Here is a 16,173-nt window from a genome sequence, read left to right on the forward strand (position 1 = left end):
TGCCCCCCTTAAACCCTCAGTTTGGTCTCTGTATTTGAGACTCTTTTATGTTTGAAACTATTTTTCTGTCTGAAACTATTTTTCCCCTTTCCTTCCTCCATGGTATTCCCTTAAGTTTCTCAAATTCCACAAATGAGTGACAACATACATCTGTCTTTCTCTAACTGAATTATTTCACTTAGCATAATACCCTCCAGCTCCATCCACATTGTTGCAAATGGCAGGATTTCATCCTTTCTCATTCAGGCTCCACTTCTCATTCTAGTTCTCTTGCTATTTCCACTACATCTGCATTTACTCCCTTCACCGAAGTCTTGAACCCCTCATGGTCATTCATGAGGCTCAGAGTCAAATTCTTCCAAACTCCTGTTAATGTTGATATTTTGATCTCTTCCCATGAGTCATGAATGTTCTTAATGGCATCTAGAATCCTGAATCTTTTCCAGAAGGTTTCCAATTTTACTTTGCTAAGATCCATCAGAGGAATTACTATCTGTGGCAGCAAAAGCCTTAACAAAAGGTATTTCTTCAATAATAAGACTTGGAAGTCAAAATGATTTAGCAGGCATGAAAACAACATTAATGTCATTGTACATCTTCATCAGAGTTCTTGGCTGACCAGGTGCATTGTCAATGAGCAATCATATTTCGAAAAGAATCTTTTCTTCTGAGCAGGTCTCAACAATGGGCTTAAAATATTCAGTAAACCATGTTGTAAACGGATGTGCTATCATCCAGGCTTTGTTGTTCCACTTATAGAGCACAGAGTAGATTTAGTGTAATTCTTAAGGGCCCTAGGATTTCCGTAATGGTAAATGAGCATTGGCTTCAATTTAAAGTCACCGGCTGTATTGGCCCCTAACAAGAGAGCCATCCTGCCCTTTGAAGCTTTGAAGCCAGGCACTGACTTCTCTTTTCTAGCTATGGAAGTTTTAGATGGCAATTTCCAGTATAAGGCTGTTTTGTCTCCAATGAAAATCTGCTGTTTCCATTGAAAATAGCCGCTTCCTGAATTATTTTGGCTAATCATCTGGATAACTTGCTACAGCTTCTACATCAGCACTTGTGGCTTTACCTTACACTTTTATTTTATGGAGGCAGCCTTTTTCCTTAAATTGCATGAACCACCCTCTGCTGGCTTCCAACTTTTCTTCTGCAGCCTTCTCACTTCTTACAGCCTTCACAGAATTGAAGAGAGGGAGGGCCTTGCTCTGGATTAGGCTTTGGCTTAAGGGAATGCTATGGTTGGTTGGATTTTTTATCCAGACCACTCAAACTTTCTCCATATTAGTAATAAGATTGTTCCATTTTCCTGTCATTCATGTGTTCACTGGTGTAGCACTTTTAATGTCCTTCAAGAACTTTTCCTTTGCATTCACAACTTGGCTAATTGTTTGGCACAAGAGTCCTAGTGGTTAGCCTACCTCCACTTTCAACATGCTTTCCTCACTAAGATTCATTATTTGTAGCTTTTGATTTGAAGTGAAACACGTGGGACTCTTCCTCACATGAACACTTAGAAGCCATTGTAGGATTATTAACTGGCCTAATTTCAATATTGTTGTGTCTTGGGAAATAGGGAGGCTTGAGGAAAGGAAGAGAGATGGGGGAGTGGCTGGTCTGTGGAGCATTCAGAACACATAGTGTTTATCAATTTTGCTTGGGTATGGTTTGTGAAACCCCCCAAACAACTATAATAGTACATAAATGATCACTGATCACAGATCACCATACCAAATATAATAATAATGAAAAAGTTTGAAATTTTGTGAGAATTACCAAAATGTGACACAGAGATACAAAGTGAATAAATGCAATTGGAAAAAAAATAGTGTTGATAGATTTGCTTAATGCAGGGTTGCCACAAGCCTTCAATTTTAAAGAATCGCAGTATCTTTGAAGTGCAATAAAATGAGGTACACCTGTATAGTACTTGGTGTTGATTGCTGAGCTCATCAAAACAATTGTTCTAATATGTAGATCTCTTTCTTGTTTTCCCTTCACTTTTAGATTGAGTTTGTTTTGATCAGATTCTGTTCTCACTCTTCCTAATTAGAATTTTGAAGGACCAAGTCTTACTCATCTCTGCAAACTCATTGTATAGCCCAGTGTCTAGCACAGATTTGATGCTTTGTCATCCACTGTTCCATATAAATACGTTCATCAAATGTGAGTATATTTATGTGCAGTAAACACTCAACAAATAGAGATTTTCTCTCTCTTACGGGGTAGGCACCATGTTGGGGACAGAATAGTGCATATGGTCGTATGCCATACTTACAATCTAACGAGAGACAATGACATATCAGTGTGATAAACCTTGCCCATGTGTAAGCACAGAGTGCTATGGGAACACCTGTTTTGGTAAGAAGCTGAAGATTTCTAGGAAAAGTACTATTTAAGCTGAGACCTCAGGGAAGAGGTAAACAGGGGGAAAAGGTTGGGGAACTGGTAGAAAAGGAAAGGCGTTTCTAGAAAGAAAGAGAAAAAAAGAAAGAAAAAGAAAGAAAAGAAAAAAGAAAGAAAGAAAGAAAGAAAGAAAGAAAGAAAGAAAGAAAGAAAGAAGAAAGAAAGACATTCTGGACTTGAGGTTTGTTCAGTTTGGAGTTTGGTTGTAGGGTTTAGTTATGGGAAGGAGTGAGAGTCAAGAGGAGTATGGGGAGAGAAGGGATTAAAGAGAAATGTTCAATCAACATCGAAGGAATTATTTTAAGAAGCAATGTATCACACAATGTATTTCATTAAGAATTCTAAGGTGATTCATTTAGAGTATAAATTCTACACCATTTTATTTTAGAAGAATGTTTTATGTAATTAAAAAATTTAAATGGATTATAACCGGATAATATTGGAGACCTCATATTCATAGATAAATATGCATATGTATCATATGTCCACCTCATTGAGATTCTATAGTCTGTACCATACTTATCATGAGGGATGTTTCCCTCATGATAAATGGGCTTCATTAGTAGTGGTTTGAGGCATTATTATTTATTCATCTATAAAGGTTATGAAGATTCTATTAATTCATTTTCCAGGAACTATTATTTTAAATTCCAAATGCTTTGCACTGTTAGCTTTTAAATGAATAAGGTGAAAATCAATTCTACTTCTTAATTTGATCAGTTTATAAATTTTGGGGGAAATGGTCTTGAATAAGAAGTTTGCATGAAGATGCCTATCTTAAACCCAGGTTTTCAGTCTCAGTCTTTTGGAAGATATGTTGCATTCTTTCATTGGTCCACTAGGTTCTCTCAGTCTCAGGTAACCTAACTTCAAAACTGATAACAACATTTTCTGCGGACGGGGCTTAGAGGGATCAATGAATTAAATATTGTTCATAACATTCTGAAGAATAATGTATTATTTATAAAAATTTGAAGTTGGTACTCTTATCTCATATCCAGTACTGTTTTTTTTTTTTTTTTTGGTGGATTCAGAGAAGGAATCCTAAATAGGCATTTAGAATTTTTTTTTTAAAAAACATTAAAGTTTGTACATTATTTTATCTATTAATGGATAAAGTTTATCTGTAATATTATTATAATAATGATTGAAGCAAACTACTTTGTGCCACAGTATACTCTTTTCACTTTTGTACTTCATAAATCAATGATTTTTTAATGTTTTCCTACACAAAAGGATGCCCCAAGTGGATAGCCACAAGAAAGGAGAGTTCTCATTTCCATTTCTATCCTAACTAACTCTTTATCACAAATAATGCTGACCTTGCAGACTGTCCCTGTGCTATATACAAGTGGAAATTAAGGTAAACCTAAATTCATATAATTTTCATTTTGTGGCCTATTAGAAAACTAATAAAACAAGCCATTTTTCTTGCCCCGTGGAGTTGAAAGGAAAATGGAGAGATTAATGAAGGGACTGATCGAGATTAGAACAGAGTAACTTTTCTCCGTGTTTTCGTCTTTTCCTCCAGAAACATTAAGCATTTACTATGAATCAAATATCGAAAAGATGAAAGAAGAAAAGTCACGTTACATACAATCCTTTATTAGTTTTGTGACCTGAAATCAGATATTAAAGATTCTTCAGTTATATGTAGCGCATGCAGTTAAATATGCAATCATGACAACTGATCGTAATAGAGGTTTGGGCATTTCGCCCTTCACTTCAAAAACTATGGCAAGAGCCCCTCAAGAGAGTCACAGCCACGCAGTCTTTGCACTCACTGCTTGCACGCCAACATTTGTAGTAATTTCAGATTAGAAGCCTCTCAGTTTTGCTGTAATACAAACCTTCCCGCCCTGCCCCTGACGCCCACCGCTCCTCACTCCACTTTCCACCTAAACGGAGTAAAAACAAAAACAAAAACAAAACAAAACAACAACAAAAACCAAAAAGCACCCCCCCCCCCCGCCCCCAACTAGTTTTACTGGGTGAACAGGGGCGAAGAAGGTAAGGAAGTAAGGTGGAGAAGGAAGAGAAGGAAGGAGGGAGGGACGGATGGACGGACGGAACGAAACGAATGAAGGAGAGATGCTGTCCTTCCCGACCCCCCCCCCCCCCCCCCCCGTTGTGTTTTCTGTTCCCCGCGCGCTCTTCCCCGCTGGCTGCCAAGTAGCCTCGCCTCCAAGCTCGGCCCCCGCCCCCTAGCGTCGGAGCCCCGCAGCCAGCGGCTGGCGCCTATCTCTTTAAATGACAGCTGTGGCTCGGGTCCCAGTCCGGAGCTTGACGTCAGCGCCGCCTCCCCGGGCTGCGAGGAGTAGTTAGCGCCACCATCCGCGCCCGGGGCTCGCTGCGCGCTCGCAAGCTGCTAGGGCGGCGAGTTTTCTTTGCTCCGGCCCCTCCTCCAGCCCTCCCCGCGGGGAGCCGAGCGGCTGCCTAAGAGCCTCTCGCAAGTCTCCCTCACACTTCCCCGCCGTCACCCCAAAGGAGCAGCCGCTCCTCCTCGCGCTTCCACCGCCGCCGCGGCGCCCCGGAGCTCCTCTCCCGCGCGCTTCGCTCCCCCGATGGATCCTGGGCGCCGCCGCCGCCGCCGCTGCCCCGAGCCCTGAACGGGGACGCCCCGGCCGAAGGAACGTGCCGCCCGGCCCGAGGGCGCACCAGGCGCACGCCGAGGCCGAGGGCTGCCGGGGGTGCAAGGCGCGGGCTTCGGGAAGGAGAAAGTGCTGCTCTCCCGTGTCACTTGGCCGGCGGCGGGGGGACCATGGCGTTGAAGGACACGGGCAGCGGCGGCAGCACCATCCTGCCCATTAGCGAGATGGTCTCCTCGTCCAGCTCGCCGGGCGCGTCTGCAGCCGCCGCCCCGGGGCCCTGCGTGCCCTCTCCTTTCCCCGAGGTGGTGGAGCTGAACGTGGGAGGTCAGGTCTATGTGACCAAGCACTCGACGCTGCTCAGCGTCCCGGACAGCACTCTGGCCAGTATGTTCTCGCCCTCCAGCCCCCGGGGCGGCGCCCGACGCCGGGGAGAGCTGCCCAGAGACAGCCGGGCGCGCTTCTTCATCGACCGGGACGGCTTCCTCTTCAGGTACGTGCTGGATTATCTGCGGGACAAGCAGCTCGCGCTGCCGGAGCACTTTCCCGAGAAGGAGCGGCTCCTGCGCGAGGCCGAGTACTTCCAGCTCACCGACCTGGTCAAGCTGCTGTCGCCCAAGGTCACCAAGCAGAACTCACTCAACGACGAGGGCTGCCAGAGCGACCTGGAGGACAACGTCTCCCAGGGCAGCAGCGACGCGCTGTTGCTGCGTGGGGCAGCGGCAGCCGCGCCCTCGGGCCCAGGAGCGCACGGCGGCGGCGGCGGCGGCGGCGGCGCGCCGGACAAGCGCTCGGGCTTCCTCACGCTCGGCTACCGCGGCTCCTACACCACGGTGCGCGACAACCAGGCGGACGCCAAGTTCCGGCGTGTGGCGCGCATCATGGTGTGCGGGCGCATCGCGCTGGCCAAGGAGGTCTTCGGGGACACGCTCAACGAGAGCCGCGACCCAGACCGGCCGCCCGAAAAGTACACGTCCCGCTTCTACCTCAAGTTCACCTACTTGGAGCAGGCGTTCGATCGCCTGTCCGAGGCTGGCTTCCACATGGTGGCGTGTAACTCCTCGGGCACCGCCGCCTTCGTCAACCAGTACCGCGACGACAAGATCTGGAGCAGCTACACTGAGTACATCTTCTTCCGTAAGTTCCCAGTGTCCGCGTTTCCTACTTCTCCCCGCCCCTTCGCCGACCCGCGGAGCGTTTGAGCCGGGCTGGAACCCGGACCGGGCAGGTGTCCCCGGCGGGGGCTGGTTAGCTAGTAAGTGCGAAGGGCTTTCCCTTGTAAGGCACAACTTACGGTTTCGTCTCTTTTGAGTCCCGTCTCCACCAACTCCGGAACACGCAGTTCCCAAGCATTCCTTTTTCTTAACTTTAGTGATGGCGCCCTCTCCCCTTGCCCTGCTCCCGGAGGAGCTGGGCGCCCTTCTGCGGAGGGCGGGAAGAAGACATGCAGCACAAAGCTGTGTGCCCGAGTCCTCACCCCTCTCTCTGCTTCCGCGGAATTCCTGGGGGTTAACTTATGTGGGTCTCAGCGGGGTCCCTCCAGAGGGCAGTTTAGCATCGAGGCATTACCGCGCACCGCCAGGATCACATACAGTTGGTGCCTTTCTGGAGCAGGAGCGTACAATTACGGTGTTTTGGGAAGGGGGCAACGCGAGCAGTGGCGACTGCGCCTACCGGGCTCCTCAGGGGTCCAGGGCAGCTGGTGGGAAAGAGGAGTCCATCCACTCATAGAAACCTCAGATTTCCCCCGCCAGTTGTCAGTAACTGCTGGTTTCCAACAGCGGCTGGTGGAAGGAACTAGAGTTTGGATGTCTGCTGCTGTCAGGGTTGGAGCTTAGGAAGGGACTTGGTGCGTGCGTGCGTTGTGTGTGGGTATGCGTGTATGTGTATGTGATTGTGTTTCCTTTCTGGGCACCTCACGTGCGAAAGGAGGATTGAGTCCACTTTCCCAGGGGGAATAAAATGCAGTGGTTTTCTGAAATGAGAGAATGGGGGCGAGGATTTGGAAAGGATTTCGCGTGGTGCTTTTTGCAGTGCGCTTCGGGAGGGGGCTCTGTGGATCAAGTTCAAGGACTGCACCAAGTATCACTGGGGCTGGGGGGGATGGGACCGGCACAGTAATCAGTGACGCTTATAAAGTGAGGGCCACAACCAGAGAGCTATTTGGACACAGCAAAAGCCAGCTGGGATGGCAGCAGGAACATCATTTGGCAGACGTTTGTTTTTTCTTTGGCAAGACACAAGAAGCTTTAAAACTTGCCTGTAGAGTTAAGGAAGAATATCATTGACAGCCTATGGTAGAACTAGACCAGCTTTAAAGCTTTAATTGTATCTTTTTTTTTTTTTTTTTTTTTTTTTTTTTTTTGGTAATTCACTCACTGGGAACTAGACAATTTCTTGTACCTTATTTTGATTAGAGAAGTGGAAAGCATATTTATTCCACCGCCCTCCCTCCCCCACAGGTGCAAGCTTGAATGGCACATGCTCTTTGTGTATTCTAGTAACCTTGGAAATAGGGTGACAAAACACAGCACACTGGGCCTTAGTATTAGATTGTCTTTTTTAATGGTGCTGGATTTCGTGTGAAAATCATTTCGCAGAGAAGCAAAGAAAATTCCCTGAAGTAGTAGATACCAATCTAATTGTCTTAATTATATCAAAGTGTTACTTGTTACACAGCAAAAAGTTTTATAGAAAAGCTGCCCAAAGGAAGGTAATATTTTATTGCTTGTATAAAATTGGGATCTCTTCAACATAAAGTAATTAAAACATTATTTAGCATCACTGTTTACATTTTATCCTTTATCAATGGGACCTTTATTACCATTTTAGCTCTTAAACATTTGTCATTCCAGTGTGGATATATTTATCAGCATTTTAGAAGATGAGATAAACTTTTGACTCTTTTGGGGTTAGTGGTTTTTATTAGAGAAGAAATGAGCATACATGTTCAGTAGTTCAGATTCTTGCATTTTGAAATCTTTCACTGTTGGCCTTTTTCTCTGAGAGCTGTGGACTTGAACATGTCCATTACTTTATGAAGAGAATATAGGTTGTCTCTCAATTATGAAAACATTCCCTTAAAATAGTTTATTGCAATTGGAAACTCATACACTTTAACTAATAAGGTAATTTGCGAGATATTTGGCATTGAGGATATTTCATTTCTGGAGCCACAAGGAGCGTTAAACAAAATAAAATATCCATATTACGAATAGCTCTTTGCAGAGTCCTCATACAACTAATGAGCTCTGAGATTCATTCATAAAAGTCCTAGAAATCTAAGCAACGCACAGGCTTCTTTATTGATTATTCTTGGGGGGGGGAATACACAATCCCAGGTTAAATATTGTTCTTCTGAAGTGGTATTCTAGTCACTGACTAAGCAAATGTAATATAAAACAAGCCAATTTGCCATGTGAAATATTGTATATGCATTTACTTTATGTTTGTATAGATTGTAGCTAATTTTCACAAGTTCTTTTGCACAGGATTTCTTTTAATATTGGTCAATGAAAATACAGTGTACAATTTTTGTATCTCCATTTCCTTCAGTTTAGGTAATGATATAGGTATACAGAGTATAATTATTTTGTCTAGCAGTCTCTGTTTACAAAGACTAACAGTGTTATTCATAAAAACAAAATCATTGGATGAACTTTTTGTCCACCATGTTTTAGTGGCAGAAGAGGGTCTTTTAGTTTTTATTTCCCCCTTGACACAGGTTCTTCAACAAATATTTATTTTAGTGTGTCAGTCATTTTAACACCTCTAAAAATTCAGGCTATGTGTGAAATTAGCAGTATGAAGATGATCTGAACCTGTAGAATTGTTGTTTACAGGCTGAAATATGGATTTCAGCTCCTCCCTCCCTCTCCCCACTTGCCCCTAAGTTTCTATACAGACGGGAAGAGAGTGGCAAATGGTCTGGTAATCCCAGACACTGCCATTTGCCGAATGTGTGATCTTGGTTAAATTATTTACTTCTTCTAAGTCTCCATTCCCCTGCCTGTATAATGGGGATTGTTATAGTACCAATTTTATAGGATTTGAAAATACATGTAAAGTGCTCAGACCAGTGCTTGACACATGATAAAAGCCAAACAAATATCAGCAGTTACAATTATAAGCCATATTATACAGACTTTATTATTCTTGTAAATATTACATTGCAATTTTGTTTTATGTTAAGTATGGTTGAATTAATTATAAAGTTAATTAGAAAATTATTTTGCAATTAAATGATAGTATAATAAACTTTTAAAAGTTTGGCATGGCCAATTTAATAGCAAGTTCTTTCCTGGAACTTGGATTTTTAGGCCAAGTTCAAGTCACCTATGTTTGCCAGTCATAGTACAGTTAGTGTTTTTGGATCAACTCCAACAGAACCCTTTTCTGATTCAGAGCCAAGAAGTGTTTTAATGCTTTCTACTAGGACTTGAAAGTTTGGTAATATTTTCTGACAAACACTGAGCTGGATTCATTATCTCCTTAAGTGCTTGTATCCACGTCATTGGGTTCTAATGCTCAAGGTTATATACAGGCTATTAAACATTTAATACCAACTTCATTTGGCTACATGGACACTTTTATCTGTTTTCAGCATTAACTCATTATTTTACCAAGTCTTTTAGATTCTGGAACCTATACTAGTGATACCGTATTCCATATTACTCTTTTAATACTGAAGATTGTCCTTTTTTAAGAAAAAAATAATATTTATTTCTGAAAGAGAGACAGACAGACAGACTGTGAGTGAGGGAGGGGCAGAGAGAGAGGGAGACACAGAATCCTGAAGCAGGCTCCAGGCTCTGAACTGTCAGCCCAGAGCCTGATGCAGGGCTCGAACTCACGGACCGCGCGAGCATTACCTGAGCCAAAGTCAGACGCTTAACCAACTGAGTTACCCAGGTGCCCCTGTCCTTCCTTCCTTCCTTCCTTCCTTCCTTCCTTCCTTCCTTCCTTCCTTCCTTCCTTCCATTCTTTCTTTTTTTAATTTTATTTATTTATTTTGAGAGAGAGAAAAAGAGAGAGAACACGAGTGGGGCAGGGGTAGAGAGAGGGGGAGAGAGAGAATCCCAAGCAGGCTCCGCACTGACAGTACAGAGCCTGATGTGGGGCTCCATCTCACAGTCACATCTCACAATCGTGAGATGATGACCTGAGCCAAAGTCAAGTGTTGGACACATCACCAACCAGCCACCCAGGTGCCCCTAAAGATTGCCCTTTCTTGAAGGAAAGCAGAGTGATTTTTGTGCTTTCTGGGTTTTGGAGGGAGGGAGGGTGTCTGTTAAGTGTGCTTGTGGCTGCTTTTAGCTATGTCTGGAAGACAAGGCATTTTATGTTGACGTTGTATTATAGACAATAGATAGTTATAGGCATGGAATGTGATACATAGACTACCCATAGTTAGAATAAACATTGTATATATCCTTTATTTCTCATAATCAGTGTGTTTACAGAATGGTAATACTGCTTTTCTCTTAAAGTGCTTCCTGTTTTGTATTCCATGTGTTGGTTGAGTAATATTTGGTGTGAAAGTATACACTTCTCCAGGATGCACTTGATATTCTTTAAGTCTGGTATATTTTTGCTGTTGTTTTGACATATGAGAGTGCCAGATCTAGGGATTAATGCTATTACTGACTGACCTATGAATTCTGATTTGTCTGAATGGGCTTTTATATCTATTCTTTCATGTATCCTGATTTATTTTACTGTGTTGGGTTGAAGTAGCTAGTTGAGTTGAAAATATTCAAACACCTCTTCAGTCCTATGTTGGCAGGCCTGTTGTATTAAAAGTTTTCTAGGAAATATCATTGAAAGGTTATTCTATTTATAAGCATACCTTTACATTTTTATATTATTTTCCTAGAATAATGTTCCTACTTTTATTACAAACACTGTTGTATGGAAAATAATTTTGTTCATGACTTTTTATAAAGTTGGTTCTTTTCCTTCTAAAGACTTACTAGTTATTTTCATAATTATATTGTGAAAATTTCTTTTGCATCCACATGACTGAATGACTTTTGAGTCAGTGGAGAATAAGCAAAAGGAACAGATAATTTTTAAAACAGCAAGGTCCTGATTTCATATAAATAGGTGGAGTGCTAAAGCAGACAGAAAATGACAAAATTTGGGGGTGCAAAAGTTTTGGAGGCTGTGCTATGGCATTGGCTCCTGTTTAAGGGGATTGAACTTTTATGTCTGGCATGGTACTGTCTCTAAACTTGATCATTTCTATAGAGTTATGACTTCATTTTTTCCTGCTACCCTCTACAGTGTCTTGTTGACCAACTATTATTCACATTATGAAGCTGAAAGACTGATTGATATTATGTTTTATTAGGTAAAGTCCTTTTTTGTAGCTTAGAATACCAGAATTCACAGTGTGTGTGTGTTCATGCGTGTGTGTGTGTGCCTTAGTTAAAAAAAATCCCCTGTAAAAAGAGAAATAATCTGTATGAAAATAAGCATTAATTATTATCTATTCTACTGTTATAAGTTATTAACTGACAAGAGTTGAAACTGTGAAAATGATCAACTTTTCATTCAAAAGTAGCCCTTGTTTGATTATGAAAGTGATACATGCAGTTTTAAAAATTTTACAAAAGTAAAATAAAAAAAATCACCAACAGTAACCACTAATAATTTAAAAAAAATTTTTTTAACGTTTGTTTTATTTTTGAGACAGAGAGAGACAGAGCGTGAACAGGGGAGAGGCAGAGAGAGAGGGAGACACAGAATCTGAAACAGGCTCCAGGCTCTGAGCTGTCAGCACAGAGCCCGTCGCGGGGCTTGAACTCTTGGACCGTAAGATCATGACCTGAGCCGAAGTCGGATGCTTAACCGACTGAGCCACCCAGGCGCCCCATAACCGCTAATAATTTTTTATTTATTTTCTTCCAGTCTTTTTTCTATTCATAGGTTGGTGGGAGCCATATTTTTTAAAAGTTATGGTTGTCGTATACAAATGATTTGTATGATGTCCTTGTTTTTGACACATTCAATACAGCTAATGACACTTTTGGATGACATTAAAATTTTTATTGATGTCTTAAATAATAAAAGTATAATACATGTCCTTTGCTCCAGAAAGTATTATAAATTAATCTTGGTGTTAGAAGCTTAGAAAAAACTTGATTTTTTTTCAAAATACAGATTGTATAATGAAAAGAACATTTACTACATATCTAAATTTGTGATGCGTTTTATGCACATTACAGTGTTCCTTGAACTTGGCATTGGTTCCCTACTACTTCAGTTGGGAAACTATGACTTGAAGAGGTTAAGTACCATCCCTGGGTCATAGAGCTATATGGGGCTGAAATGGAATTTGAATGGTTCTGTCTTACTTTGAAGCCCTTCCTCCTAGACATTTAAAAATTATACCTGTTTCATTCAGTAAATTTGACAAGTATATTTCAGTGTCCACTCAGTACTTAGAATTTAGCTCTACAAGCAAAAAGAGGTAGTGTGAACTACATATGAATGAATCAAATATTTCTTAATCTATGTTAAATTTCCATAGGAATACAGTAACTACATGTTTTATGTCTTTACTTGATGAAAAGGTTAATATTTTTTTGACTAAGGCTACCATATTCATGGATGTTTTTCAAATTAAAGAAAACAAACCATTTGACTCAATTTAGCACTTTTTTGGGAGAACAAGTAGTATTTGTAGGTTTGATAAACTGACAAATTTGAACAGTGCTAAGGTAGTCGTATACTCCTTTTCTATAGAAAATTCATTTTCACTTTGTATATTAGAACACATTTTATATGTTCTTTCCTTAGAAGGTGGCATAATGAAGAGGCTATTTTAGTTGAAATCAAGTTTTGGTAATTTTATATAGTTTATTGGTTCTGAATATTGCTTAACGCCATTAAGTTATATATTTGGCATAATTAAGTTAAAAACAGTATTAAATACCTGATGGGTACTGGCATTGACTTTCGGTATTTTTGAAGCCATGTTTTGGAAGTGTGTGTGTGTGTGTGTGTGTGCACGCGTGTGTGTGTATATACATATATATGTGTGTGTGTCTGTATGTATATTTATATAGTATATACAAGTGTATTTGAAGTTCTTGGAAAGTAGCATTTTATATTACCCTTCAGTTCGTATTTATTTACAGGTATCATTTCTAAACCCTCTTTTGAATTAACTTCAGGGTATTGAGTGAACTGTCAGCAGTTACTAGCAGCCACTATCCTGCAAGATGTGCTGGTGGTTTTTCTAATCAAGTTCATTGTTTTAGTAGTGAGAGGCTGTCCCATCAGAGGTTTTGCAAGGAGTTGCCTAAAGATGAGAACAACTTTATTCAGAGGATTTCAAGCTCATTCCAATAGGTTAACTACCTTATAAGTTCTAAGTGTAATGGTGAACCTCCAGCTGTAGACTTGAATACACATGTCTTGTGCTTATCAGCTGTAAACTTCCCATCATTCATTTCCGTGTGGGAGTATTTCATGAAATCTAATTATTCTACAAGGCTAGTTGTATTTTGCACCTTCAAAAACAAAAGTAGGTGAAATATTTTATGCTGAGCTCATATTATTTACAAGTTTGTATCCTAACCCGTTGGTTTTTTAAGTGTATTCTTTGGTATACTCATGAAACACTGAGTGACTCCTTGCTCTAGAATCCTTTTGTGTTTAGTCTCTGTACTTCTCCAGGTACAGGGTCCTTATTGAATGTCCTACAGTATGTAATTTCCTTCCTCTCTCTTTTTTCCTTTCCTGATAGGTTCCATTTCCCCCCCTAACTTTATTGAGATATAATTGACATATAACATTTAGTAAGTTTAAAGTATGCGACATATTGGACATATTGATTTGATACATTTATATATCGCAATATGATTACCACTATAGCATTTGCCAGCACCTCTATCATATCACAGAATTACCATTCCTTTTTTTTCAGTGAGAACATTTAACGTCTGCTTTAACAACTTTCAAGCATATAGTACAGTGTTGTTAACTATAATCACAATGCTGTACATTAGATTCCCAGAACTTAATCATCTGATAATGGAAGTTTGTACCCTTTGACCAGCATCTCCCCATTTCCCCCACCTGTCAGCCTTTGGTAACCACCATTCTGTTCTGTTTCTATGAGGTTTGTTTGCTTGTTTTTTTCAGATTCCACGTATAAGGGGTATCATGACGTATTTGTCTTTCTCTGTTTGACTTAGCTCACTTAGCATAATACCCTCAAGGTGCATCCATCACAAATGGCAGGATTTCTTTCTTTCTCAAGGCTAAATAATATTCCATTGCATATATACTACACTTTCTCTTTCTATTTATCCACTGACGGACACTTAGGTTGACTCTATATCTTAGGCTAGTATGAATAGTGCTGCAATAAGCATGGGGAGTGCAGATAGCTCTTCAAGATCTTGTTTTCATTTCTTTTGGCTATGCACCCAGAAGTGGGATTGCTAGGTCATGTAACAGTCTCTTTTCATCTGGATCTTCTGCATGAATCCTCTCCTTGAAAGTTGACACCAAGTCTTGCTTTTGTGTTCTCAGCAACCAGTGCAATTGCTAGTACACATTAAGAACTCAATAAGTATTTGTTTTTTGAATAAAGGTACAAATCAATGGATGAACCAGAGATGTTGGTGGTTCCATTAAGGTAGTTATTGAATTGAGATTTTGTATCACTTCTATTTAAATTGAGCTTATTGAGCAAATGCCAGGCTACATCATGAGATAAGACATACTTATATGAATGAAAGAGAACTTGCATTTCAATACTGATCTTAGTAAACTTTATGTAACTGTGAATTATGTTATTAGGTATTAGTGTATTAGCAAGAGGCCAGAGTAAAGACATGAGAAGTGGTTACACAGGCATTTATGAAGAATGAAAATAAAGAAAATGTTAACAAAAATAGGGGGCAGATTAAAATAATGTTATACATGAGCTTGTTAGCATTGTAAACGTACCCACATACATTTATTTCTGTTTAAATGCTATGAAGGATGTTGGGCAAATGCTCTGTGCTGCAATCTATCTGCAACCACATTGCTGAGTATTTGCCTTTCAAAATATCTTAGATGTGATGTGGCTGCTACTTCCAGATGTGTTCAGACCCTATCGTAGTTTAATATCAAGTCAGGAATTACCTGGCTATACCTGTAGGTATTTGCAAAGGTGAGGATCTGGATAACTCTATATTGCAATTTCTATTCTTAGTTTTTAAAAGGTACCTTAAAAGACACTTAACAGATATTACTATTTTGTGATAAGTATTGCAATATCAATTTTACTTATATTTATTAACCTTGTGTCAAGGTAGTTAATACAAATAAATCAGCTTTTCTGGCAATAACAGCACATGTTTCATGATACTGGATAGAATGCTCATTATTTCAGTGTTTATTCACCAAATTTAGTTTGATCTTGTTCAGCAGGTGACTTAGAATGTTAGTACTACCATACTATAACCATTCTCGTATTAATGTCTATTTACATAGGGTGGGGAGAGTAAGTTAAATATAACAAAAGAATATAAATTAAAAATATATAGTGTTGACTTCTCTTCCCCAGAATAGTGAGTGATTTAACCATTCAGTTGTGTTACTTCTATTTCTTTCACTAGTTATAATAACCAAACTTTGAGCATAGATGAAATTCATAATATATTGCTTTTTGTCATCATTTGGTATAATTATACAGCTGCAATTTTTGGTATAAGGAGAATAGGGAGAGTAGTAGTGTATGTAGGGGTAGACAATACCAAAATCTGTTATCTTCCACTCTTGAGAAGTGAAAACCTTGAACACTATGAATGGTTCAATATTCTTTGTGAGATTCCTTGACAATTTCTGGATCTGTCTTTGAGATCTTAGAAAAATAATCTCCCCTCTGAAGGGAAAGTGAGGGAAACAATAATGCTCATAGGTATGTTGTGAGAATTGAATTAAATAACCCACATAAAACACTTAGGGGCGTCTGGGTGGCTCAGCGAGTTAAGTGTTCGGCTCAGGTCATGATCTTGCAGTTTGTGAATTCGAGCCCTGTGTTTAGCTCTGTGCTGACAGCTCAGAGCCTGGAGCCTGCTTTGGATTCTGTGTCTCCTCTTGTCTGCCGCTCCCATGCTCATGCTCTGTCTCTCTCTTTCTCTGTCTCTCAATGATAAATAAACATAAAAAA

The 16,173-nt window shown here is 40.5% G+C and overlaps 1 protein-coding gene across 1 annotated transcript in view; it reads left to right on the plus strand.

The window, feature by feature from the left end:
* Positions 1-4,704: 4,704 nt before the first annotated feature.
* The window catches only part of KCTD8 (potassium channel tetramerization domain containing 8), a 251,478-nt gene continuing 240,009 nt past the window's right edge, over positions 4,705-16,173 (plus strand). Inside the window, exon 1 of the mRNA XM_015084833.3 lies at positions 4,705-6,134. Within this exon, the coding sequence (XP_014940319.2) occupies positions 5,171-6,134 (964 nt within the window). The 5' untranslated portion in view covers positions 4,705-5,170. The remainder of the gene's footprint in view (positions 6,135-16,173) is intronic.

The sequence above is a fragment of the Acinonyx jubatus genome, chromosome B1 (assembly GCF_027475565.1).
Source record: "Acinonyx jubatus isolate Ajub_Pintada_27869175 chromosome B1, VMU_Ajub_asm_v1.0, whole genome shotgun sequence".
In the NCBI taxonomy this organism is placed as follows: Eukaryota; Metazoa; Chordata; class Mammalia; order Carnivora; family Felidae; genus Acinonyx; species Acinonyx jubatus.